Here is a 27134-nt window from a genome sequence, read left to right on the forward strand (position 1 = left end):
ATGTTACACAGCAGAAAGCTGGGTGCAAATTGTTGATCTATAAGGCTGTTTTTTTATACTTATATATATATATATATATATATATATATATATATATATATATATATATATATATATATATATATATATATATATATATAAATTGATGGCATAGGAAGGGTTAATGCCCTCGAAAAATAGAACATAGCACTAATTTGTCTTGTATATTCACGGTTTGACCTATAAAGTGTGCTCTTTAATGGGCAATCTGTGTCGGAAAATGTCATTACAAGGTGTCTGGTTGTGCCGATCTTTATCGGTCGAGCCCCCCCCCCCCTGTTATTTTTTGTATGATTATTTTGGGGTGGCTCGCGTTAAGGTCATCGCTGGCTTGTATGACAACAATTCCTGGGGGTCTAAAAAAAAAATCCAGGGGCTCCAAATCAGGAGCATATGCTTTCTTATTAGCTGTTTAGGAGTGGCTAATGATCGCCAGAGAGCCGCAGTCCTTAGCCCTCCCGAGGGAAATCAGATCATGATGAAGACTTTAACCTTTTAAGTGAAATTTGGAGTTTTCGCCATTGTCAGTGTCATTTGTAAGTTGATAAATGGTCGCGGCAAATGACATTCCTGCAGGGGATGGAGTGCGGGGGACAGGTGCCTGCAGCAAAAATTAAAAGTCAATAAGTGGATTTTTATTGTCGACAAATTTGTGGGGCGACTTGAATGGAAAGCTGACAGTCGTGGCGTCTCCATCACTCTTCGCTCTTTCTGGCGCTAATATTTTCGAAATATCGCTTAAAATAGGCGCAAATTAGACACGTCAAAAGTTAGAATTTCCCTTCTCTCTTCTCAGATCAAGAAAATGTCATCTATTTTTTTTTTTTATCTAAATACTTTTTGTTTCTAAGCTTTCCTGGTCTGTCCTAAACTTTTTGCCCTTCTTTGTTTAGAGTTGGGGTGATTGCAGTTGTGTTGTTAAAATATTAAAATAAGGTACAACCCCCAAGCAAAATAAGAATAAAATAAGAGCAATTTACCAAAACGGTGGGGGAAAAAAATCACAAACCTAAACGCTGTCTCCATTTCCATATTTTAGGCTCAGCGTTTAGAGGCAGAAAAAAAAAACCCTTCTGGTTTGCGTTTTTGATTGGAGCTTCTGGCAGAAAAAAACGCAAAACTCTCCTAAACTCTGCTCCATGCACACTGGGCTTAAAAAAAAAAAGAAAAAGAAAAGAAAAAAAAGTCTGTTCTATTTGGAGTAAAAAAAACGCTCATATAGAGCATTTTTTTTTGTACAAAGTCTTGATGAGTTTAGGAGAGTTTCATGTATTTTCTGCCTCCAACTCCAATCAGAAAGAAGAACCAGCGTCCTAATGTGAATGGACTCATAGGATAACATTGAGCTGATTCTACGGGCACAAATAAATATATATATATATATATATATATATATATATATATATATATATATATATATATATATATATATATATATATATATATATATATATATATATATCTATAGCCTTAAAAAAATAAAACTTGTGCCTTCACTGTTAGAAAATTAACTGTTGTGCCCATCCATCCTTAAAAATGACAGCTGTGCCCCTTCACCCTTAAAAACTATATATATATATATATATATATATATATATATATATATATATATATATATATATATATATATATATATATATATATAGTGAAGAGGGGGTTAAAATGTCAGCTTATTGTGAGGATTGGGGTTGCAGGCTGTCAAGAGGGTATCTACAAATCAATCCTATAAGGTAAAAGTAATTTTAAATGTAAAGCCCCCTTCACTCGCCTAATTTACTAAATTCTCTACGTCCAAGCCAAATCTGCATTGCCTCTACCCTCATTTTCCTTGTACCTTCTGGCAAGAAGTGGTACAACTTCTAACTTGCCCCACTGTGATAAACCAAGGGATGCCTATAGAATGTGGTGTAAGGGGTTAATCAAAATATAAAATATACATTTTATAGCTAATCTCCCTTAAAGAAAAAATACATGTTCTGTCCTTTTCAGCCTTGAAAATATATTTAATAGCTGTACCCCTTAAAAAAAAAAAATTCTGAATGTAAAGACACCCTTCTTTCCAGCTCATTTATTAAAGAGTGCAATGCTTTACCTCTAGCTGAAATCCGCATTGCTTTTAACTTTCATTTTTTCCTTGTCAATAATCTGCAGGCAAGAAGTGGTCACTATTTTAACTAATTAATGACCAAGCTATGCTTATAGATACTGATTAAAAATATAAAGTTTGAATTTAAAAAAAAAAGGAATGGGAAGTAGCAGCCTTAAAAAAATATGAAAGTTGTGCCCCTCCAGCCTTAAAAAAAAATAAAACTTGTGCCTTCACTGTTAGAAAATTAACGGTTGTGCCCATCCATCCTTAAAAATGACAGCTGTGCCCCTTCACCCTTAAAAATGACAGTTGTGCCCCTCCACTCTTAAAAGTTACAGTTGGGCCCCCTCACCCTTAAAAAATATGAAAGTTGTGTCCCTCCACCCTTAAAAAATACAACCTGTGCCTTTTACCCTTATAAAATGACGGTTGTGCCCCTCCACCCTTAAAAATGAGAGCTGTACCCCTTGACTCTTAACAAATATTAGAGTTGTGCCCTTCCGCCCTTCAAAAAATATAAGACCCATGCTCCTTCACTCTTAAAAAAAAATGACAGTTGTGCCCCTCTACCCTTAAAAAAGGCAGTTATAACCCTTGACTCTTAAAAATATTAAAGTTGTGCCCTTCTATTCTTTAAAAAAATATATATATAAACCTGTGCTCCTTCACTCTTAAACAAATGACAGTTGTGCCATTCCACCCTTACAAATGTCAGATGTGCCACTCCACCCTTACAAATGGCAGTTGTGCCCCACTATCCTTATAAAATATATAAAAGTTGTGCAGTTCCACCCTATAAAATTGAGAAACTTGTGCACTTTCATCCTTAACAAATTCATAATATTTCTCAATGAAAGGACCCCCCCCCCCCTGTATTATGCTTTATCTAGTCTGATGGCAAGAAGTGGTCCCTCTGCTAATTTGACCCATTGATGCCAAGGGATGTCTATAGATTGTGGTGTGAGGGGTTAATAAAAAATATTTTAAGTATAGAATTAAAAAGAATGTAATTAAAAGTGGCAGTTTGAATAGTGAACATCCTGCTGTAAAAATATAAAAGTTTTTTCCCCACCCTTAAATAATGATAATAATAATTCTGTATTTAATGACCCCCTCAAACATATCTTTACACCTAACTGAAATCCACGTTGTTAAATGCTCATATTTCTAACCTTTAGGCAGGAAGTGGTCCCACTTTTATCTCGACCTATTGATGACCAAGGCATGCCTATAGATTGTGGTGTGAGGAGGTTCATGAAAAATATAAATATAAAAATATATATATATATATATATATATATATATATATATATATATATATATATATATATATATATATTATCCTTAATAATAATTCCTAAATAATCTGCAAGCAAGAAGTGGTCCCTCTTCTAATTTGACCCATTGAAGACCAATAGATGCCTATAGATTGTGATGTGAGGGGGATAATGAAAAATATAAAGCTAGCAATAAATAGACAGTAATAGGAAGTGCCAGTTTGTATAAGGAACATCCTTTAAAATATATAAGTTATGATGCCACCCCCCCATCCTTAAAAAAATCTACTAGTGGTCTCTATTCTAATTTGACCCATTGATGACCAAGGGATGCCTATAGATTGTGGTGTGAGGGGGCTAATGGAAAATATAAAGCTATAGTAGTTTAACAGAAGATAGTAGGAAGTATCAGTTTGTATAATGAAACTCTTTTAAAAATATAAAAATTGTGACATTGTCCTTAAATCTGCAGTCAAGAAGTGGCCAATCTTCCAAATTGACATATTGATGACATAGGGATGCCTATAGGTTATAGTGTGGAGGTTGTAATTAAAAGTTGGAATTCAAATAAATGGGAAGTGCCAGTTTGTATACAGAACATCCTTTACAAATATAAAAGTTGTAGCCCCCCCCTCCTTAGATAATTCTCAGGCAAAAAGTGTGGTTGTTCTTCTAATTTGACTAATTGATGATCAAGGGATACCTATAGATTGGGGTGTGGGGGTTGTAATGAAAAAATATATAAAGTTGGAATTAAAATAGAAAGGTAACAAGAAGTGCCAGTTTGTATAATGAACATCCTTTAAAAATATAAAAATGGTGCCCCCCCCCCCCCATCCTTATATACTTCCCAGGCAGAAAGTGGACTTTCTTCTAAGTGGTCTTTCTTCTAAGTGGTCTTTCTTCTAATTGACCCACTGATGACCAAGGTGTCAATGAAAAATACAAAGTCATAATTAAAATAGAAGATAATAGAAAGTTCCAGTTTTGTATAATGAACATTCTTTAAGCAAATAAAAATTGAGCTCCCAATCCTTAAATAATCTGCAGGCAAGAAGTGGTCGGTCTTCTAATTTGACCCATTGATGACCAAGGGATGCCTACAGAGTGAGGTGTCAATAAAAAAATATAAAGTTATAATTAAAATAGAAGATAGTAGAAAGTTCCAGTTTTGTATAATGAACATTCTTTAAGTAAATAAAAGTTGAGCCCCCAATCCCTAAATAATTTGCAGGCAAGAAATGGTCCTTCTAATTTGACCTATTGATGACCAAGGGGTGCCTAAAGATTGTGCTGTTAATGAAAAATACAAAGCTAGAATTAAAATAGAAGATAATAGGAAGTGGCAGTTTGTTATAATGAACACCCTTTAAAACTATAAAAGTTGTGACCCCCCAATCCTTAAATAATCTATAGGCAAGAAGTGGTCCTTCCTCTAATTTGATCCATTGGTGACCAAGGGATGCCTATAGATTGTGGTCTGAGGGGTTCATTAAAAATATAAAAGTTATGACCCTCCCTATCCCAAATAATCTATAGACAAGAAGTGGTCCTTCCTCTAATTTTAACCATTGGGGACCTATAGATTGTGGTCTGAAGGGTTCATTAAAAATATAGAGACATCATTAAATAGAAGGGAATAAGAAGTGCAACATCCCTTTAAAAATATAAAAGTTGTGACCCCCCCTATCCCAAATAATCTACAGGCGAGAAGTGGTCCTTCCTCTAATTTGAACCATTGGGGACCTATAGATTGTGGTCTGAGGGGTTCATTAAAAATATACAAGAAAAACTAAATAGAAGGTAATAAGAAGTGCAGCATCCCTTTAAAAAATATAAAAGTTGAGCCCCCAATCCCTAAATAATTTGCAGGCAAGAAATGGTCCTTCTAATTTGACCCATTGATGACCAAGGGGTGCCTAAAGATTGTGGTGTTAATGGAAAATACAAAGCTAAAATTTAAAATAGAAGATAATAGGAAGTGGCAGTTTTTTTTTTATAATAAACACCCTTTAAAAATATAAAAGTTGTGACCCCCCCCCCCAATCCTTAAATAATCTACAGACAAGAAGTGGTCCTTCCTCTAATTTGACCCATTGTTGACCAAGGGGTGCCTATAGATTGTGGTCTGAGGGGTTCATTAAAAATATAAAGAAAAAATAAATAGAAGGTAATAAAAAGTGCAGCATCCCTTTAAAGATATAAAAGTTGTGCCCCCCCCCCCCCCCCCTATCCCAAATAATCTACAGGCAAGAAGTGGTCTTTCCTCTAATTTGAACCATTGGGGACCTATAGATTGTGGTCTGATGGGTTCATTAAAAATATAAAGAAAAAATAAATAGAAGGTAATAAGAAGTGCAACATCCCTTTAAAGATATAAAAGTTGTGCCCCTCCACCTCTTCTTTTTTTTTTTTGGAAGGAACTCGTGCTAGGCTTATCTCTGAGCCTGAGTGATATTCAGATCCGGCTAGAAAGGGTCGTTTTTTATCATGGTAGCATTTGTCCTGACGATGCAATTTTCAAAAGCAGAGGACTGTCATAAAGTGACAAGCCTGCCACAAGTACTTCAAATGATCTTTTCAATTAGCCTCCCATGCATGATCTAGGGCGACTTCCGCCTATTTCCAGAAATTAAGCTCAAACTTGACGTGCAGCTAGCTTTATTTTAAAGACAAATGTCAGAAAGACTCATCATACTTTCCCCCTCTCTTCTATATTTGGTGCTTATTTATTTGCTAAGAAGCCTGCGCTCCTGCAAGACGATTTATCAGCCCTCTGCGAGCTGAGCAGAGCACATCCTCTCCAGGGAAAGGCTTCCTAGCTGGGATCACCCTTCAGGTTTGGGGGACCTTTATTTCTTTTTTTTTTAAACCCCAAACTCCTAAAATAAGAAGGTCTGCTAAGGAACCCGGTGGTCTTTAGGAGCTTATTTCACTACTGGACTTCCTTAGAACGGTGCCTAGGCTCATTTGCTGACAGTTTGTTGTGAGCAGCGTTGGCTGCTTGTAGGAGGCGTTGGAACGGATTGGGGGGGTTGTTATTTAACTGCTGGAGTTGGAGTTTGTAGACCCATTTTGGAGCATGGGATGGCTGGAGCAGGACGATGTTTGGGGTCGGAGAAGAGTTTTTAGGTGTCTTTTATATATTTTTTTTCATCATTAATTAATTGGGCGTCTAAGTGCGTTTGAGGCGTTGACGCATTTCTACCGTTTATTTTTTTTTTCTCTTTTCCTCCAGGTCACAGCGGTGTTAACCAGCTTGGTGGCGTTTTTGTCAACGGCAGACCCCTGCCCGATTCTACAAGGCAGAAGATCGTAGAGCTGGCTCACAGTGGAGCAAGACCTTGCGATATTTCCAGGATCCTTCAGGTGACAAACGTTACTTTCAACGCAAATGCTCTTCTTTTTAGTCCGTTTGCTTTCTGTGATACCCATTTGACTTATAATGCTGCCCCTCCAGCTTTTTCATTCGGCATTCATCTGCTTGAATAATAATAATAATAATAATAATAAAAAAATAGGTATTTTTTACCTTTTTTTTTTTTAAATATTAATAATAATAATTTGATAGTCAGATTTATATGAACTTTGCATGTTGTAAACGTGCATCTGTACTGATTAGCGTTGATCTCCTTTGTATTGATTAGCGTTGATCTCCTCTTTACATAGACTCCTATGTTTTGGCTCTTACTACTCCCTCCTCTTTTAGGACTAATTAGGACTGTTCTTATCAGTTCCAGTTTAGATAGTTAAAAGAAAAAAAAATTCTCATTTTTTTTTTATTTAACTGTTTAGTGATTTAATAGAGTGTGTAGGGCCACAGTAATGTTAAATGATCAGCCAAGCCATAAGTTCTCATGTACCATTGAAGGTATATTTTTGTATTATAGAGCCATGCAGATGCAAAAGTTCAAGTGCTGGATAGTCAAAACGTAAGCTTGTCATTGTTTAATGCCTACTATAAAATTGTACTATTGTCTTGAAATTATTGATAATGTGGTTTGTGTCGTTGCTCTGTGCAGGTCTCCAACGGCTGCGTGAGTAAGATTTTGGGGAGGTATTACGAGACTGGATCCATCAGGCCCAGAGCCATCGGGGGCAGCAAACCCAGGGTGGCCACCCCAGAAGTGGTTAGCAAAATAGCCCAATATAAGCGAGAGTGCCCCTCCATCTTTGCCTGGGAGATCCGGGACAGGTTGCTGTCTGAAGGCGTCTGTACCAACGACAACATCCCTAGTGTAAGTCAATGGGGGGGGGGGGGAGATGTTAGCGCGGGTTGGGGGAAACGCGTGGGGGGGAAACGCGCTGTACATTGCGCCTGTTGTAACTCAAGTCCCCTGAAGCTGGAAACAACTTGTAATGATTTAAGTTGTATGAACCGACCAAAACAGAATTAAAAAGGCATTCAACGATTTTTTTTTAATGATCGGACTTGATTTGTTACCTATGACTTGAACTGTCCCGATCTCCCCCCCGCAGGTATCTTCGATAAACCGAGTGCTGCGCAACCTGGCTAGCGAGAAGCAACAGATGGGCGCAGATGGCATGTATGACAAGCTGAGGATGCTGAACGGACAGACGGGCACATGGGGGACCCGACCAGGGTGGTACCCGGGTACATCAGTGCCAGGCCAGCCGACACAGGGTACACACATATATACTCTATATTATTTACCCTTTGTTATATTGTATCGCTATGTTCAGCATTGTGACCTGCTGGTTTCTAGTATTTGCTGATGGTAGATATGGACGATTTGGAGGTTTATATGTTGGATGAAGAAATGCATGTTTACATTGATATCATCCAGTATTTGTCGCAGAATAATTGCTTTGGAGTTGCTGAATGGATTTGTACTGTGTACTGCATTGTGTTACATTGGAATGGCAATGAGATTGTTATTGTGTTTCCTTGATGCATGTGATAGGAGGAAATAATCTGACTTGTGTATGATATTGTACTAGAGAGGCAAGATAAAGATAATTAGATAGATCGATAGATAGACTAGAGATAGATAGATAGATTGAGATGAGAGAGAGATAGAGACGAGAGAGAGATAGACCAGAGATAGATAGATTGAGATAGAAAGATAGATAGATATAGACTTGAGAGAGAGACTAGAGATAGATAGATCGATATTACATGTATGTACTGTAATACATAAATATATATATACACACAAAGAGAAAGATAGAAGGAATGAAAGAAAGAAAGATAATAATAGATACCACAAGATAGATACACTGGGGCTGATTTACTAAAGTTGTTGATCATTTTCACTTAATAATTGAGTGAAGATTCACTTTAATTATCCAATCAGGAGAAAGGTAAATCCCTGTTTATTTCTTTTGCACAGTGTGTATTGAGAGAAATCAAATCTAAATTCGCAAATAGTTAATTATCAACCTCTTCAGTAAATCACCCTCATGGACAGAAATATATATATATATATATATATATATATATATATATATATATATATATATAGATATAAAGACAGGCGCCCCTTTAATGGGTGCACAAAGATATTTTAATGCAATTTTACTGTAATGTGTTTTTATCTTGAATTGGAATCTAGATTAAGGTTGATTAAAAAATGATAATGAATGACTACTAGTAAGTGTGTGTGTATATGTATATATATATATATATATATATATATATATATATATATATATATATATATATATATGAGAGAGAGATCCTGAAGAGTTTGCTGCACACTTCTTATTCTTTCTGTACAAAGTAACATTATCTATTGTTACTTTGTATCTTGCAATAAAGATGTGTACTGCAAATACTGGTCTGTACTTCTATACACAGGAGACACATTACTGACCTATAAAAGGTACTGCTGCTTCCCATAGACTGTGTGTGTGTGTGTGTGTGTGTGTGTGTGTGTGTGTGTGTGTATGTATATATATATATATATATATATATATATATATATACATACATACATACATACATACATACAGTCTATCTAGATCTATATATACATACAGTCATTTATAGATATAGAGAGATAGGTGTATGAGCAGACAGACAGATATTGCTGTATATATTGCTCCATATAGATGGACATGTGTTGTTGCACTCCACATAGGTAGATAACGTTATGCTCTTTTTTTTATATGTATAATACTGCATGCCTGGATAGATTGTCCCTTGCTCTTGTTTTCTATTTGTATATGCTTATAAAGACTGAAAGGTTGGAACACTGGGCATTATAGAATGGCAGAGATTCCCCACAGTCTTTTAAATTGTGTTCTCCATCTGCCATTTGGTGGGTCTGGCAGTGGTCATAGGGGCAGTAGGGTATCCACCCCACAGGGCACATTACTTATTTCAGGCAGAGTTTGCCCTTAGTTGGCAGATGTGGCACAATATTATGAAGGTGCTATTCAATAAATAGGTGAATGAATTATTAAAGTGGTTACCTTGTCCTCCAGACTTGCCAGCCTGTGTTTAACACAGTCAAGTTGGACCTAATGTATATGTGTTTAATTTGTGTTTTAAAACCTTTCCTTAGCCATGTTTTGTCTGTGATTGTGACTTTGATTTACCCTATACATGTGGTAAATCCCTGAAGTAATGCCAGTGGGCACAGCATTGATAGGTTAATGTATGGCATGGATTTTGCAGTGCTGTTGAGTATTGGGAAAAGCTGTGTAGGGCGTCTATTGCTGTGTGTGTGATTTTTTTTTATTATGTTGGTACCAGGGGCACCGGGACAACAGAGCATGGGGCAACCACTGACATTTATGCCACTGGGGCATATCATATACATGAAAGCGCCTGTGGCACAGTGGTCACAACAAAGTCTAAGACTAGAGGTGCCACTAGGGAATTACGTTTACAGTAACACCCAACCCAATTCACTCTTCAGACAAACCCATGCCATTTTTGAATCAATATTTTATCTATTGCATTTTTTTTCCAACAAATACTTATACATAGAAAAATATCACAAAAAAAATACAATACAACACCCAACATTACATATTTAAAACAATAGACAATAAAATGTATCCCATCCCTCTAGTCCAAAGGTCCAAATACATTCCCGAGGTTGTAGCATCCTTCATATTCTCACTAATCCCATTCCATTATACAAGTGTAGAGATTTATTGGCGAGCTCATGATTTATTTGTGGTCTGCTTTTCTCACAGCAGTCTCAGCTCTGGTATAAAAATATTATCAATTAATAATTAAAAATTTATAATATTATTAGTTTAATCCACGCTTTGTACACTTCACTGCATTTTCATTGTCCCTTTTTTAAAATCAATGTGATAACGCACCCAAATTCTCCTCTGTACCTTGGACAGCTGCCACTGCTGCCCTACCCAGCTTGTGCCAGAAGGTTGGTGGATAGAGAAGTCCTTACGGCCATATGGTAAGGCTTCTGCACAGCAGTAAGTTATAGGTCATCTGCAGCGCCTATGTACCTTTTCCTGCCTGTATTTGGAAAAGAAGAGAACATCTTCTGAGTCCTATTTAATAAAATGTAGATGTTGCCTAATTTTGTAATATATCCAATATCCAATCGGAAACGGAGAAAATGTTTTTTTTTTTTTTTTTTTTTTTTACAACCTCTTCTGCGTTTTTTATTGAGTATTTTGCCTTTAGTACATCACCTTTAAATTTGGGCTTATTAAGTCCTAATGTGTGAATGGGGCTTTAGTGAGATCAGCAAAGATGAACTGTACTTTGAAATGGCTTACTGCAGATAGCTTCATATACAAGGCGATGTTTAATGAATCACAAGCACAGTGTCCAATATCAACCAATCCGATTGCACGTTGGCTTCTTCAAGCAGTCAGAACATTTAAAGAAATTTCTGATTGGTTGACATGGGTTACTGCACGTTTCTATATTCATGTTTATTTCTGTAGGCATGCTGCTGGGGAGAAGGGGGCAGGGTCTTCCCCAATGGCAGGAATCACTTATATTAAAGTATCCATATGGTGTATGGATAACAATGGAAGGAGAGTTTAATTAATTTCCAGAATCTCCTATATACGGCTCCTACTCTTCCCAAACCCTGATGGTCCCTTATTCATTCAGACTAGGTGCAGGAACACAACCTGCTTTTTGTGTGCAGTCTAGAAGTGTCTGCCCAATGTTCTCCACAATGGATGTTTCTGTCACACAGAAGAATTTGTTATGGGAACAGTCCTGTCGCTATGTAATTGCTCATTAGAGATCGTTTTGTTTCTCATTAAGGAGACATGAATAAGCGTCTAGTTGGAGGGGCAAGCTGTGGAAATGTTTCACAGGAGACCCTTGGACACGATATGGTCCTGCTTGCCAATTAGAAAGACAATATAAGAAGGGGGTCTAAGATGGGAAAGTGGGGCTCAGGTCACCGATGATCCTTATACTGGTTGTCAGCCACAGAAGGACCCTTGAGCTAAAGAGAGGGACACCTCCCTGTCCTCTAACACAAAAAGATGGCTCCAGGTCATTGGATCAACTTTAAAACCTTGTTTACATTATTATTATTATTAAGGAATTTATATAGCGCTGTAAATTTACACAGCGCTTCACATATACATTGTACATTCACATCGGTCCCTACCCTCAAGGAGCTTACAATCTAAGGCCCTAACTCACATTCATATACTAGGGCCAATTTTGGACAGAAGACAATTAACCTATCACATAAATACACTCCACTTCTACTGCTGCATCAGGCTAGGACCACATCATCGTTCATGTGCGTCTGGAGGCAAAGAGTTTGCCCAGAGCATGACGAATATTATCATCCTGGCTAGCCATAGGTTGGACCTTTATCAAGGAAGAAGGTTATTACAGATTGGGAAATTCCCAGTTACAGTCTGCAAACAGATCACTTAACATCATTACTACAGTACTGTTAGTCTAATTTAGCTGTAGTCATACATGAAAATTAAAGTAAAATCTTAGTGATAATAAAAAAAGTTTAGGGCAGTATAATAGTGGAGAGGAAAACAAGCGTTCTGGTGAACGGCAAAGCCAAAATCAGGCATCAGATGAATACATGCATAAAAAAAAAATGATATAAAAATAACAGGGAGATATATAAAATTAAAAAAGTGAGAATTTTTGGTATACAATGTTGAAATAGCATGAAAGAACAATGCCCCTGGAGGCAGACAGAGGTTGTCCAAAAAGAAGATACAGCTATAAATTGTAGATAGATAGCGCCAACCAAACAGTGTACACTATTGCGTTTTTAGCATTTTTTTTCTTTCTGAACTGACGCTTGTCCAAGACTAAAAATTTAAAGCAGTTAATGAGTTACGATAGACAGGCAGATAGATATATAGATAAAAAGATATGCGTTATATAAGTTTACTTCTTAAATATCTTTAGTTCTATGTATCTATACACAATTTTTGTTTCTAAAACTGCTTTAAGTATTTAGTCTTGGACAAGTGTCAGTTCAGTCTACTAACAGAGGTGCTATATGTCCCAGTAAAAAATAAATAAATAAATATATATATATATATATATATATATATATATATATATATATATATATATATATATATATTTAATTTAGACAATCTCTTTTTAGCTGTGGGCGCACTATAAATCCCAACATGCTATTTCAACCTTTAAGAACTGAGGGCTCATTCAGACTTTTGGATCAAATTGTGCGACTATTCACTCTAATTATCCAAAAAATGTCTTGTTTACTTCGAATACCCAATCCTGCACAGATTAAACTTTTTGTGAAGATTCTTCGTTATTTTAGCAAATCATCCTCTGTGCATTGCGTTAACACAACATATTATCATGTTGCATTTAAGCTTCATGCACACTAGTGTCAACTTTGTGGCTATTGGGACACGGATCTTCTGGCAGTGTCTTTTCCCAGAAGAAGATTAGTTTAAATGTGTAAAAAAAGCTGACTGTGTACACATATTTGAACGCATTTGCGTATAGACACATTAAGAAACACCTGAGCATCCCCAATATACATACAGCTCTGGCTACTCCTGTGCAGAGGCTATAATATCCCCATAGGAGACATCACTGGTAACTGGCCATTGCAGATGCAAAAGCCCACCGCACCTGGATGCTAAAAATGCGCAAGCATTTCCTTCAACTATGACAAATAATAACTTCCCAGAACAAAAGGGACACAAAACATAATTTCCTTTGTTTCGCAGACAAACTTAATTCTGATGAAGACACATAAAGGTCTCTTGCGTTTACATGCATCCAGCTAAGTTCAGCTTTGCAAAATCCACACCAAATGGGTGAGAAATTAAATTATGGTACTCTAAGCCAAACTTTTCTCATGTAGATGGTTCTGATCTAGTCAAATCGGTAGCCCATTTTTATACAGCCACACACCCACACCTATATCTAGAGCAGCCATTCTCAACCTTTTATTACCTTGGAGAAACCTGTAAAATAATTTAAAGGTACCGGCAAACCTCTACTAAAACCAATTAATTGAAGGCCAATGAGAAAAACTCCTCTTACATTGGTGGTCACTAGGCAGAATGGAACCATTACAGTGGTGGTTAGAATGGCACCCTTAAAGACAGCTCAAAAAGACCATTGGTGTCATAACTCTGCCAAGTGGTGTTGTCCATGGAACTATACAGGAATCATCAAATGGGAGGTCAGCCAGCCATCACTCAAGAAACTCCTAGCATCCTTTGGAGGAACCTTAGTCCCTAGTAGAATGGCTGACTTAGAATCCTTTTGTATTTTGGCTCTCAAGCGCACATACACAGTACAATGGTCAATGTATCCTGCAAAATTATGGCTCACGCGTGCATTCCCAGTCACATAAAACTAAGTGCCAGTGATGTAAAGAACTCATCTCTCGAACACAAGGCATTTTAGAAGTAGCATTAATTAGAAGTTGTATCTCTCTTAGAATAACCATGCTCCCTTTACACTTCCCCTCTTTCCCTGTCTCTCTCTCTCCTTCCTAATGTGCTTTCCTTGCTCGGGGAGGTTGCTGTTTCATAAGAGCCCATTACCCAGAAAGCATAAGGCAGGGTGAGGTCTCAGAGGGCTACAAATATGTTCCCAATATTAGCAACACCATGAAACAGTGAATGAAATAATAGACACACAGAAGGCTTGGCAGAACAAAAAAAGGGAGAGACATCTCAGTCCCGGAGAAAATTCTCCAGCGATTTAGTGGTTTTAAGGATCACTGAGACACTTTTCTCCCCCTCTCTTTTTTTTGCTCATAAGTCTAAAGCTCTCTATAGGATTTAGACATTTTCTCTTTTCAACAGATGCTCCTATGTTTTGATCCCGGCTCTGGAGCTGAAAGGTGCCTGGATCGGTTTTTGCTATCTTATTTTGCTGGTTTTCCGCCTCACTGATTAAGACACTAAGAAACTCAGGAATGATTCTAATTTCCCAGAGCCCGCTATTTCCCCCCTTCTCTCTTCCAAGAAACAAATCCCATACACCGCGTCAGATGGTCTAGCTGTAGGATAATGGGACACACATTCACTCTCCCTTCTTTATGGATTAGGTCCTGTAAGGTGGAGCAGGCCTATTCACTGGCTCCTTTTTAGGGCTTTCTAAATAGACCTTAAAGAAGATATCTTAATTGAGTGTCAGTTTTTTATTATATGTAACTCAATATCAGAAGGCAGCGCACTGGAGGTATTTGAAGCTGAAAGAAGCAGAGGGAGCTGCTAGGTGTGAGCCACTGGGTAAGCCGGCTCCTTCTTTACACATTCCCAGAGCGCAGCCAGAGAAGGAAGGAGGGGGTAATTTCTATTCTCTGGATTTAAAATTATACACGGCTAACGTTTTTAACCCCGGTAAAGGCCTCTCAAAAGATCGTTTAAAGCTCTCTTTTTTTTTGGGAGAGCCAGCACACAAGGCATAAGCATACAGAGATACTGGAATTCTTATGTAGCAGCAATGAATACAGACCATACAGTATACAATGCTATAAGAAACAATCCTGTATACCCATATTTTAAAATAAGATCTGGGGAAGCTATAGAGCTGGCTGAACCGATTTGGCAAAATATACCCAATCATCTTAATCAAACATATATATATATATATATATGCACTGACTATTTTTAAATGACAGCAATTTATATAGTGCCGGCAATTTATGCAGCGCTTTCACATCACTTCCTGCTCTCAAGGTCTCTAAAGTCTCTAGTTTGCATGCATGCATACATACACACACTAGAGCCACTTTGGCCAGAAGAAAATTAACCTACCAGCATATCTTTGGAGTGTAGAAGGAAACTAGTGTGCCATAGAAAACCCACTCAAGAACAAGGAGAACATGCAAACTCAATGCAGATCAGATGCGAGAGTCTTGTCCAGGATATATATATATATATATATATATATATATATATATATATATATATATATATTATACTGACGCCGTATAAATTTACATTTTGTTAATTTGTCATAAATCTGGGAACTTTAAGCTAAGCATAAGATAGGAAAAATAATACATGCTGCCTTTAGTTAAAAAATACTTCTAAGATAATCAGAACATTCAGATATGCACAGATCTAGGTAGCTGAACATTTACTTTATCGATATATCACAGGTACTTATATAGCATCATCAACTTATGCAGCTCTTTACACATATATTGTATAGTCATATCAGTCCCTTCCCTCAAGGAGCTTACAATCTAAGGTCCCTAACTCACACTCATACACATACTAAAGCCAGTTTAGACAAGAGCCAATTAAAGTGTACGTAAACCCCCTATCGTTTTCAGCCAAGGAAGCTGCCATCTTTGCCTCTGTTTAATCTACAACTGCCATGATTCTGCACATGTGATCAGTTATGAAACCAGCCATTGGATGGTTTGATAGTTTGGTTGAGAGCACAACTAATGGGAGTGTTACATTTCCGGCATGTGCCGTAAATGAAACTGTTTTATGGATGGGTTTACTCCTGCTTTAACCTACCAGCATGTCTTTAGAGACATAAGCCATTTCAACTTTTAAAGTTAAGTTTGACCCATCCCCCAAAGCCCCCTTTTGGTCCTTTAATGTGAGAGGGGATTTCACTATGCAATAGGGATGCTCAAAAGGTAGGGTGGGAAGAGCAAGCCAGCTTCTTAAAGGATTCAATAAAATGGCAGCACTTATTTATCGAATGGTTGTTGACAATTTGTCATCATGATTTGTGCACTTCTAATGAAAGAAGGAAACATATGGGTCTGGTGCTGGCTTGATTTATAACAAGGTCCCTAAAGGAAGCTTGCATATAGTGTCACCTGACACTTAGAGGTTGATTCACTAAAGAGAGTAGAGACCATTCATATAGCAAAAAAAAAATGTAAATGCGCACATGATTGGGTATTGGGTATACACAAGTTGACATTATTTACTAAAATTGATTGGTAATTTAACAACCTCAACTTTTTTTTTAGCAAATCAACCCCCATGACATCTATGGCTGGATGTGATATTGTTTGAATTGTGGAGGCTAGTTCCAGGGCAGACCTATGAAGCATCATGCACAGTGATAGGGCAAGGGGTGTTTCCAGCACTGAATGGGAGTCTTGAGAGGTTACTACCATCGTGACAGGTTCTCCTAAATGAACATTGATAAAATGATTGGTACTACATTAATAAGTACTAGGATAGAAAGTAATAAGAGAAAAGGGGATTTTTGGATTCAAGAGACCACCAACAATCTTTTGAAGTACAGTCTTCAACCTGGCATGGTTCCTTTAAATCAGAGACAATAAACAACTAAGACAATGCCACATTTAAGATTATGTACCTTACATATGTTCATAAAGCCTACAATAAACAACTATAAAATGGTACATTTAAGGTTTATGACATATGTTCTGTAAGCCTGCAGTATCTGGTATTGACTCCTGTCTGTAATGGATGGAGTTTAATTCCACTTGTATTAGGTTTTGTATTAAGTGATTGTTGACTGCACAATGATGATGATGATGGGAAGAGGAGTCAGAACAATAAAGGATGATCGCTGACTGGTTGCTATGGGTACTTTAAAAATTGCTTATGTACAAAGTAGGAGTCATAAAGTGTATAAAAACAATGTGCTCAAACACAATCATCAGACAATCCAGGAATGATCACATGTTTATAGGTACATGGGGTGACATGTCCTAACCAGCCAATCTCTGGAAACAATTAATTAATTAATCAGGTGAGATGATTTTTTACTCAGCAGATCCTTAAGATTTCCCAAAAATAGGGCCCATACTGGGCATGTCAGCACATTCACTGGGTGGATCTTCCAACATTCATCTTAATACTTAATACTAAGACCACTTAAGTCCAGTAAAAGTATCTTTCTTTCTTTCTTTCTTTAATAATTTAAGAAATAACTATAGTAGCTAATCAAAGACTTTCAAGAGTCATTAAGGAAACACTGATTAGCCATTAACGAATGCTGTACACCAACACTGAGGCATAATTCCTGCCACTAACATCAACAATGGGGCACTATTTCACCCAGTGACACCAACGATTGAGCACTATTCCTTCCAAATGTACCAACAATGGGGTACTATTCTTTCCAATGACACCAAGAATGAGGCCCTATTCCTTCCAATGGCACCAACAATAGGGCACTATTCCTCCCACCAATACCAAAGATGGGGCACTGCTTATTCCCACTGACACCAGGACATTTTCTACTGCCACTGCCCATAGTCCAGCCCTCCTAAAATCTGAAGGCTTGAAAACATTTGTTTTGAAAGTTTGGAGACCTATGCTGTACATCACTGACCTTAATGTGCTTGATTAATTTAAAATGTATCAAAACTTTTTATTGTAGCTTTAGATAGATAGTGGTAAGAAATTAAAATCTCTGTCAGGTCTTACTGCTGCCTGTGTCCCTGTTAGGGAAATTCACACTCTTCATTTGTCCTAAGGACCACTGTCACCAGCACAAAAAATCCCACATTTTAGGTTGCCACCAGAACAGGAATAGAAATCTTTAATTGGGGATATTTGCTGTCTGAAAGTGGATTTCCTTGACTTTGGAGTGATTTTCTCCTATTTCTTGTTGTGTATACAATACAGGAAGTAAAGGGAAATCTCACTAATGAGATACAGATGGCAAAAAAAACCTCACAGACATTTGAACAATTCCCTACTTTATCTAAAATGAACAAAAAGTTTGACTTCAAATAGACTTTAAATTGAAGCGCCAGCCAAAAATAACAATGTAAAACTGAAGAGCCAATTAAAAGATAAAATAACTACACCAACTTTTACTGCAATATTTAGAATCAACCCAGAGATTTCCACTGCAGTGCATTTTCTGCTGCTAAACATCCTCAGCCATTATCATTCAAACCACTTCCGGTGAGACCAGGTCTTCCTGGACCTGCCCCCCAGCCTATGACTGAGTGAAAAGAGAAGCACTACAGTCATGAGCTCATCTCGTCATCACTTTTCTCAGCATGCTTTCTGACAGCACATGATCTTATTGGCTTCTTGTATTGCTTCTTCCTGTAATGCTGTGTACACACGATTGAAAATTCCACAAAGAAAAGTCTGATGTGAGCTTTTGGACGGAAATTCAGACCATGTGTCAGCTCCATCGGACTTTTGCTGTCAGAATTTCCGCCAACAAAAGATTGAGAGCAGGTTCTCTATTTTTCTGGCGGAAAAAGTTCCTAACGGAAAATCTGCTCGTCTGTATGCAATTCTGAGCCGAACTGCCTATTGAACTTCATTGATCTCGGCTCGTCGTACGTCTTGTACATCACCGCGTACTCGACGATGGGAAATTCTGACAAGATTTGTGTGACCGTGTGTATGCAACACAAGTTTAAGCCAACATTCCGTCAGAAAAAATCCAAGATTTTCTTGTCGGAATTTACGATTGTGTGTACGTGGCATTACACTCCAGCCCTGCTGTACAGGGAATACAAGTGGCTGATGCCAGGTCAGATTCAGGTACTTAGACTGCTTGCATTTAAAAAATATTGTTATTTATGTATTAATGATTATTTATGGAATTTGTGTTATTTATCTTTGCCTTAAGTTCATATTTTGGCCCTGTAAATTTTTTTTATTGATGAACCTCAAAACAATTTAAACAAGGAGAACCATGTATGCGGCGCCTTGCATAGTAAATTATTTTTTTCCTTTTAATGGTGTGCCATAACAGCTTGTTAGGTGTCACAGGTCTACAAGTCACAACATGCCCTACCAACACCCCTAGCCTGATCTGGTGGCTAATCGTAAGGATATGCTGGGACTTATAGTCCCACTATGACTTCCAATGTCTTTTTCATTTCTATAAGACAAGTGGCATATATAACCAATTAAAAAAACATGATAGACATATTGGTTGGATAAGGTTATAAGACAATGGTGGTTCTTAGTATTAGTATACAGGCACAGATATCTCACGGAGCTCAAGATACACGACAACTGTTACTTTCTGTTGACTCTTTGTCGTGGTGCCTGCACTCCAAAGGGAACGTTGTATTTCCTATGGAGAAAAGGGAAAGTCTGACAGATCACAGAGATTCTCCAATGTGCTGGAAAAATGCATACGATACACAAACAGCAGCAAACACACTCAATAAATTAGTATCAGAACACTTCAGAAGCCACAGAGCAGATTTGATGAGTAAATAGAAGGACACTTGTGTGTTAACATGTGAGCTGGAGCTTAGCTAAGCTCCACTAAGTACTTTTTTTTTCTTTTCTGCCGCTGAGTAAATAGCTGCAGTGTATGGACTTATCCCATTGACTCATTTAGGTATTTTTTTTCTCTTTTGGTCCTATAGAAGTTTAAGAAAGAAAAAAAAGTCCTATATAGCTTTGAGTAGCACAGCCCCAAGGACAGTGATTAATGATGCTTGAGCGTAAAGGTTAACATACTTGCCTGAACAGTCTGTTGACTGGACCCCTTGTGATACAATGTGGATGACTGCGAAATTCAAGAGAATCCCTTTGTTCTGCATCCTGATTGTGTCCTGAAAATTCTACCCACGGAAGTTTGCCAATCCCCCTGGCCCGAGTGTTTAATAGTTTCTCTTACTCTACCGCCATTGTGCACTGCTGAAAGGCAGCCCCCCTCCTATTCAAGTGTTGGTGGTCATCTCAATAGGTCTACAAACGTCCATATGGTCCGAACTGTAGTTGAATCTGATGATTTAAATGGAAGAGAATGTTGGGGTTTTAAAACATTTCAACGTGTTTGAAAAGACGCCACCAGATTCTGTCACAATTCTATTAACCCTTTTAAGGCACCACCATTGTGCTCGGATATTGCTCTGATCTTAATTCCCACAATATTTAATTACAGAAGGTGCAGGCTCTTTCAAATAAAGAGCTCAGCAGTTTTTGGGTTGCTCTGAGCGAAAAGTCAGCAATCCTTGGCATCGTGATTCCAGATCCTGGCATGTCTTTTATAAAGATTTAGAAGCATCTTTTGCATTAAAATCTACACATACTCTGCTAGATCTTCTACTAGGGTAAAAAAAAAGTGACTTGAACACTGTTCACTCTGCAAAAGTTGCCTGGTGATGTTGATGACTTCAGCCTTTAGACTGAGGCAACTGATACTTTTTTCAAACGTGTGATATACTTGAGTTGCCAAGATTTCCCAGTATTGTGGAAATTTCGGAGGTCTGTGATACAGATTTCCATCACACTCAAATATTTATATTTGCTTGTCATTAATCTATGCATGAAACTTAAACATGTAATCTATGGGCAGAATTATAAGTATGTAATTTCTTAGGATAATTGTGTTGCCCTGCCCGGGAAAGTTTTCCTGCAAAAATTTCCGCAACCCAGGAAACAGAGGCAACAGAAATGATATGTGCAACCAGTAAAAGAAAAAAGAAAATATTTTGTTTTGAAATCTTTTTGGAAGACTCATGGCCTTTTTAGAAAGAATTTACAAACTAAATCAGGTTATGAAACTTCTAAGTGGGCCAATTTTCTTATTGCACCCTGCTGCTGCTATTTAGAATTCAGCGATCTATAGGCTTTCACACTTTAAAAAAGCTTTTAAAAGTTGAGAAAATACAACATTTTCGGAAGCAAAAGGGCAACTTGGCACAACAATGTTAAATTTATGCGCAGAAAAAAAGGGAGGGGCTTGTATTATTAATGCCGCTATTATGTTATACTAATCCTCAGTATAATGTTTTTCAAGTCATAATTGTAGCTTTATTAAAACAACCCCAATGTGTACTTAAAAGCGGGGTATGCCTGCATGATAAATATATATTTTTTTTAAAAAACAGTAAAATGAAAAAAAGTTCCCAAGCAAATAAAATGGCGAACTAGAGCTTGTAGATTAATAATTAAAAAAAATAATTAAAAAAATGAAAAAAATAGATAATCTAACCATAATGAACCTTAATAAAATCAAGCATGATGGGACCACTGTGACTATATGGCATTTTGTAGATCTAGCCAATGCTGTATCTTTTGCCATGGCAAAATATTCTGCATTTGATACCCTCAAACTTATTAATTCAAATAAGTACAGGTGTGACAATAAACTAATTTAAGAGGTACAATAACGCCATACGCTCATTATAAAGATGCTGAAGTTACGTATGTGTTACTAAAGTCACTACATTATCTTCCAAAATGATATGCTAATTTATTATTATTATTTTTTTAAGAAATCATACTTTTCCCTTGCACGCCATATTACAAAGAATGGACAGTCCCTTTATCTAAATATAAAATTCCATTTTCTGCAATTACAGGCTGTTCTTGCTGATGATATAATTACAACTGTTCGCTGTAATAGGTGTCAGGGAATTGCACACTCTTACAATGGTTGAATAAAATTGTAGAACAATGCGCTCACTTCTAAATTCAGAACCTTTAAACATGAAATTGACTGTAGGGAATTCAAATCGAAAATCTAGATAAATATTTCTTTTAGGAGATTACAAGCTTGGCTTGAGTCCTTAATCACATTTTCTGCAAACCTATCAACATTTAATTGATTGCAATTGCTGACAACAGATAATCTCAAGAGAAATGTTAACACTTTTGTTGTAATTGGTAAAGTAGATGTTTAAAAAAATGCAACTTGTTTAGGGTCTACTAGCTTCAACTTTGAATAAAGATTTTGGATATTTGAAAATTGAATTAAAAGTTTACTGTTGATGGATTTAATTGGTCATTAAGGTTTCATTTATATATTCCCAGGAACAAAATTATATCTATCAATATAAAAAACAGAGCTCGATAAAGAAACTTTGCTTTATTTTTATGACCCATATCTGTGTTGTGCATTTCATATTTTGCCAATGATAAAGTTGGTCTAATACCAAAATTTTTGTTTATGTAGATGGCTGTCCGCAGCAAGAAGGTGGGGGAGAAAACACAAACTCCATCAGTTCTAATGGAGAAGATTCAGATGAGGCACAAATGAGGCTCCAGTTAAAAAGAAAACTGCAAAGAAACAGAACATCATTCACTCAAGAACAAATAGAAGCACTAGAAAAAGGTATTGCTTACTGCCAATCTATGGGTAGCGACCAATCACGTAAGAGCATTGAAAGTGATCAATACATTTTCTTAAAGTAGATGTAAACCCAATCACTAAAATCTCATATAAGAATTAACATGTTAATGTAATTACAAAAGTCAGGTTCTCTTTAAATATACAGTTTTTATTAAAATAATACCAGATGATCTTGCCATGAAGATCCTTGTTCAGACACTTCCTGTTATAGAATGACAGTGACATGTCCCTGTTTCCCAATTGTGCTCCTTTGTTGTAACCATGATACATGGGGGGTTGATTTACTAAAACTTGAGAGTGCAAAATCTGGTGCAGCTCAGCTTTCAGTTTTTTTGTCAAAGCCTAATTGAACAAGCTGAAGTTAGAAGCTAATTGGCTACCATGCACAGCTGCACCAGATTTTGCACTCTCCAGTTTTAGTAAATCAACCCCATGGGCTTCTGATGGAGACTCCGAGTGGCCATTCCAACATGTTAAGCAGGCATGGTCTGCTTTTGTCACCAGCAGGAAATGTTCCCTGACAAATGATATGCAGCCATGGCTGGAGAACATGTGGATATGAAGTAGCTGCAGAAGATCAGAAGCAATTGGGGAGGTCCTAAAACTGGAGCGTGCAAAATATGGTGCAGCTTTGCAGAGGAATCAATCAGCTTCTATATTTTGTTATGAAAACGTAATTAAAAAACTGAAATTTGGAACAGATTGGATACCATGAACAGGTGCACCAGATTCTAAATGCACCAGTTTTAGTAAATCCCCCCCCCCCCCATGTGATGCAATAAAAAATGAAAACATGTGAAAACAAGTATTTTGAAACAGAATGTCTTTCACTGTTATAAAATTGTGCTCCTGTGTCCTCACCTTGGTACGTGGGCTTCTGATAGAGACTCCAAGTGGCCACATTGCGCAGGCATGATCTGCTTTTGTCACCAACAGGAAATGATATGCAGCCATGGCTGGAGCACATGTAGATAGGAAGTAGCTGCAGGCGAGCAATGAAGGGGGGTCTTAAAACTGGAGGGCGCAAAATATGGTGCAGCACTACGTCGAAACCAATCAGCTTCCAGGTTTTATTGTCAAAGTGTATTTGAACAAGCTAAACTTAGACGCTGATTGGGTACCATGCACAGCTGCACCACATTCTGAGTGCTCCAGTTTTAGTAAATCCACCAACGTGATGCAATAAATTATGAAAAAAGTGAAAACAAGTATTTTGAAACAAAATGTCTTTCACTTAGGATTTACATCTGCTTTAAATAGGCGGTTAGGCCAACTGTTCCTTCTGCAAGGCCACACAAGCAGAGTTCGTCTTTCCTACCCACTCATCAGAACACTTTCAGTTTAGAAAAAGATATGAACAGAGGTCACAACAGCTGAGCCTCTAATTGGATATGTTTAACATCTTTTATAATGAAAACTGTATAGTCTTCTTAACCAACCTGTTCATTTGTGTGCTTGCAGAATTCGAGCGAACCCATTATCCTGATGTGTTTGCCAGAGAAAGATTAGCTGCCAAAATAGACTTGCCAGAAGCTAGAATACAGGTAACGGTTACTATGTAATTAAATCAAATGTTTGACCCCCGGTTTAACGCATGCACCACTTATTTTCAAGCACAACAGTCATCTCGATGGGAGAGGAAGACCCTAGAAAAGCACAGCTTTATTTATAGACTTCCTCATGTGTTTGCAGAGGATGAAAGTCCTTCCACTCCACTGACAAATTTATCTCCATTCTGTAACATGGAATCTGGGTGGAACTCATGAGAAGTTCTCCACATGGAGATTAGGGCATTGCATGGACAGGGTGGATTATTAAGCATTTGCATGAGGAAATAATATTCCAAATGCTTAAGTATGTAAACTCTAACAACGGATTTCTCTTATTGCTCGATTTTGGTGTTTTAATGCTGTTCTTCACTGTATCTGAGCACCACAAGCCAAAAACGCTATTTAATTTATTCTTAATAGTCAAAGCAAACACCCTCATCCATCCATGCTTTATTTTGTTGGGAAATCACTTTGAAAAACAACCCCCTAGCATTTCTGGCCGTGGCCATCTTGTGTAAGGGCAAATGACTCATGTAGCATTTACTTCCTGGAATCCATCTGACCTTTGTTTAGGGCATGCATGCAGGAGGGTGTGATTAGCTGAGAAATCCCCCACTCCTCTGCTGCAGACTCCTGGGATGTATAACATAATTTGCCTAGGCAAGAAGCCAGGAAGGAACTACAGAAAAAAAAAAGTTTAAAACAAGTAAATATGATATACTTTCCTATCTATTTACTAATGCTAGCAGCATGAGGATTAAAAAAAATAACCAATGTCCTTGCTTCGGCAGGACATATACAAAAATTGGAATGATATAAAAAAGATTAGCATGGTGTTCCATATTTAAAAAAATAAAAAAAATAACCAATGTCCTTGCTTCGGCAGGACATATACGAAAATTGGAATGATATAAAAAAAGATTAGCATGGTGTTCCATATTTAAAAAAATAAAAAAAATAACCAATATTGATTGGGAGAGTGAAGTTCCACTTTAAATATGCCAAATAAGTGTTTTGTTGCATCCTTTTGGAGAAGTGTTAAAAAAAAAATACCTGTTGATCCCTCTAGAACTCCAGTGAGCTTCCTAATGTCTGTTCTGCCCTGAAATCTCAGCAGTTTTATAAGACTGATATGGAGTACAGAATATCTCCCTACTATGTTATGGAGATGAGGTTAGGGGGAAGGTGTTCCATAGTCTTAAAGGTCCCAACACACTTCCTCTCCCAGGGTGACAATGCCGCTCTTCCATAGACACAGTACAGTGAGTGAGCACTATCACCTTAGGACATAAAGTGTGTTACTGGCAGGATCACCAGGTAAAAATAAAAGAAAACAAAGTCTGAATAATGAAAACAAATGCAGCCACCACATCTTGGTACTGGTAAGCTGTAATATATTACATGTTTGTTATTGGCGACCGATACAATTTAAATCAAATACTGATTTATGTTTAGTAGATTTTGTATTTTTTCGTTCTTTGGGGGGAGGGGGGATTTGGCCTTAGGCTATTATCAGTTTAAGGTATACGGTAAGAGCCCAAGAGCTCTACCACTTTAACAAAGCCCTTTGTGTTCATCATAATTGGCCATTGGCCATCAAAATCTAGTTTGGACTTGTCATTTTATAGTGAGTTTGAATCATATAAGGACTGTTAAATTATAGACAATTTAGGTCCTTAGTGTACTAGAGTACCATTGCCGTTGGATCTCAAACATATGATTCCCGTGAAATGTGTGATATATATCGAAAAATAGGTTAGATCAACAGGTTGCTTTTGGCATAATGCAACTTATTGATGACCAATTCTAAAATACAGACCACAGATATAAAGCAGTGTTATGATGCAGTTTGCACTAGCTGTGTTGAAAGTTGGTTAACCTTTTTGACCTTCTCTACTTTTTAGGTATGGTTTTCAAATCGGCGAGCAAAATGGAGAAGAGAAGAAAAGTTGCGGAATCAGAGGAGGCAAGCCAGCAACACACCCAGTCACATCCCTATCAGCAGTAGTTTCAGCACTAGTGTCTATCAACCAATTCCACAACCCACCACCCCAGGTAAGCATGAAGAATGGGGTATAATACTAACTTTTCGGTACAGATAAAACTGTAAGACAGAAAAGTAAAATAACGGGTTTTGTAACTAGTATTCATTAGATGTTATGTTTCAAGCTATGTGCACAGACCATCTATATTTTAATGTACAAAAAGCACTATATATATATATATATATATATATATATATATATATATATATATATATATATATATATTAGGGGTGCACCGAAATAGAAATTTCAGAACCGAAACGAAACCGAAAAAAAAAAAAAAAAAAAACAGTCCGAAACCGAAACTGACTTTTCTTTTTTTTCCCCCCTATTTCAATTTTTTTTGATGGACACTGTGGCTGCGTTTGATGGACACTGTGGCTGCGTTTGATGGGCACAGTGGCGACGTGTGTTGGCACAGTGGCTGCATGTGATGGCACAGTGGCTGCGTTTGATGGGCACAGTGGCTGCGTTTGGTGGCACAGTGAGGCTGCAATTGATGTTTTTTTTGCTAGCCAGAGAAGGCAAGCATGGCTCACACACAAACGTTTTTTTTATCTGCCATTTTTTCATTAAGAAAGTGCTGGTCACCTCAGTCAGTATTAACCACCCCCCCCATCCAGCCATTTTGTTTGTTCTATCGAAGTTCTAACAGGTTCTGTTCTG

At 37.3% G+C, this 27134-nt stretch overlaps 1 protein-coding gene across 9 annotated transcripts in view; it reads left to right on the forward strand.

Annotated features, from left to right (window-relative positions):
* The window catches only part of PAX6 (paired box 6), a 53390-nt gene that overhangs the window by 18344 nt on the left and 7912 nt on the right, over window positions 1-27134 (forward strand). For 3 of the 9 annotated variants that reach the window (XM_040328315.1, XM_040328314.1, XM_040328319.1), the window contains 7 exons: window positions 6644-6774; window positions 7296-7337; window positions 7428-7643; window positions 7885-8050; window positions 22697-22855; window positions 24335-24417; window positions 26328-26478. In XM_040328315.1, coding sequence (XP_040184249.1) covers window positions 6644-6774; window positions 7296-7337; window positions 7428-7643; window positions 7885-8050; window positions 22697-22855; window positions 24335-24417; window positions 26328-26478 — 948 coding nt within the window. Of the gene's footprint in view, window positions 1-6026; window positions 6245-6643; window positions 6775-7295; window positions 7338-7427; window positions 7644-7884; window positions 8051-22696; window positions 22856-24334; window positions 24418-26327; window positions 26479-27134 lie in introns of those variants that run through there. The other 6 variants (XM_040328318.1, XM_040328320.1, XM_040328316.1 and 3 more) reach the window with 4 other exon arrangements.

The sequence above is a fragment of the Rana temporaria genome, chromosome 11 (assembly GCF_905171775.1).
Source record: "Rana temporaria chromosome 11, aRanTem1.1, whole genome shotgun sequence".
Taxonomy (NCBI): domain Eukaryota; kingdom Metazoa; phylum Chordata; class Amphibia; order Anura; family Ranidae; genus Rana; species Rana temporaria.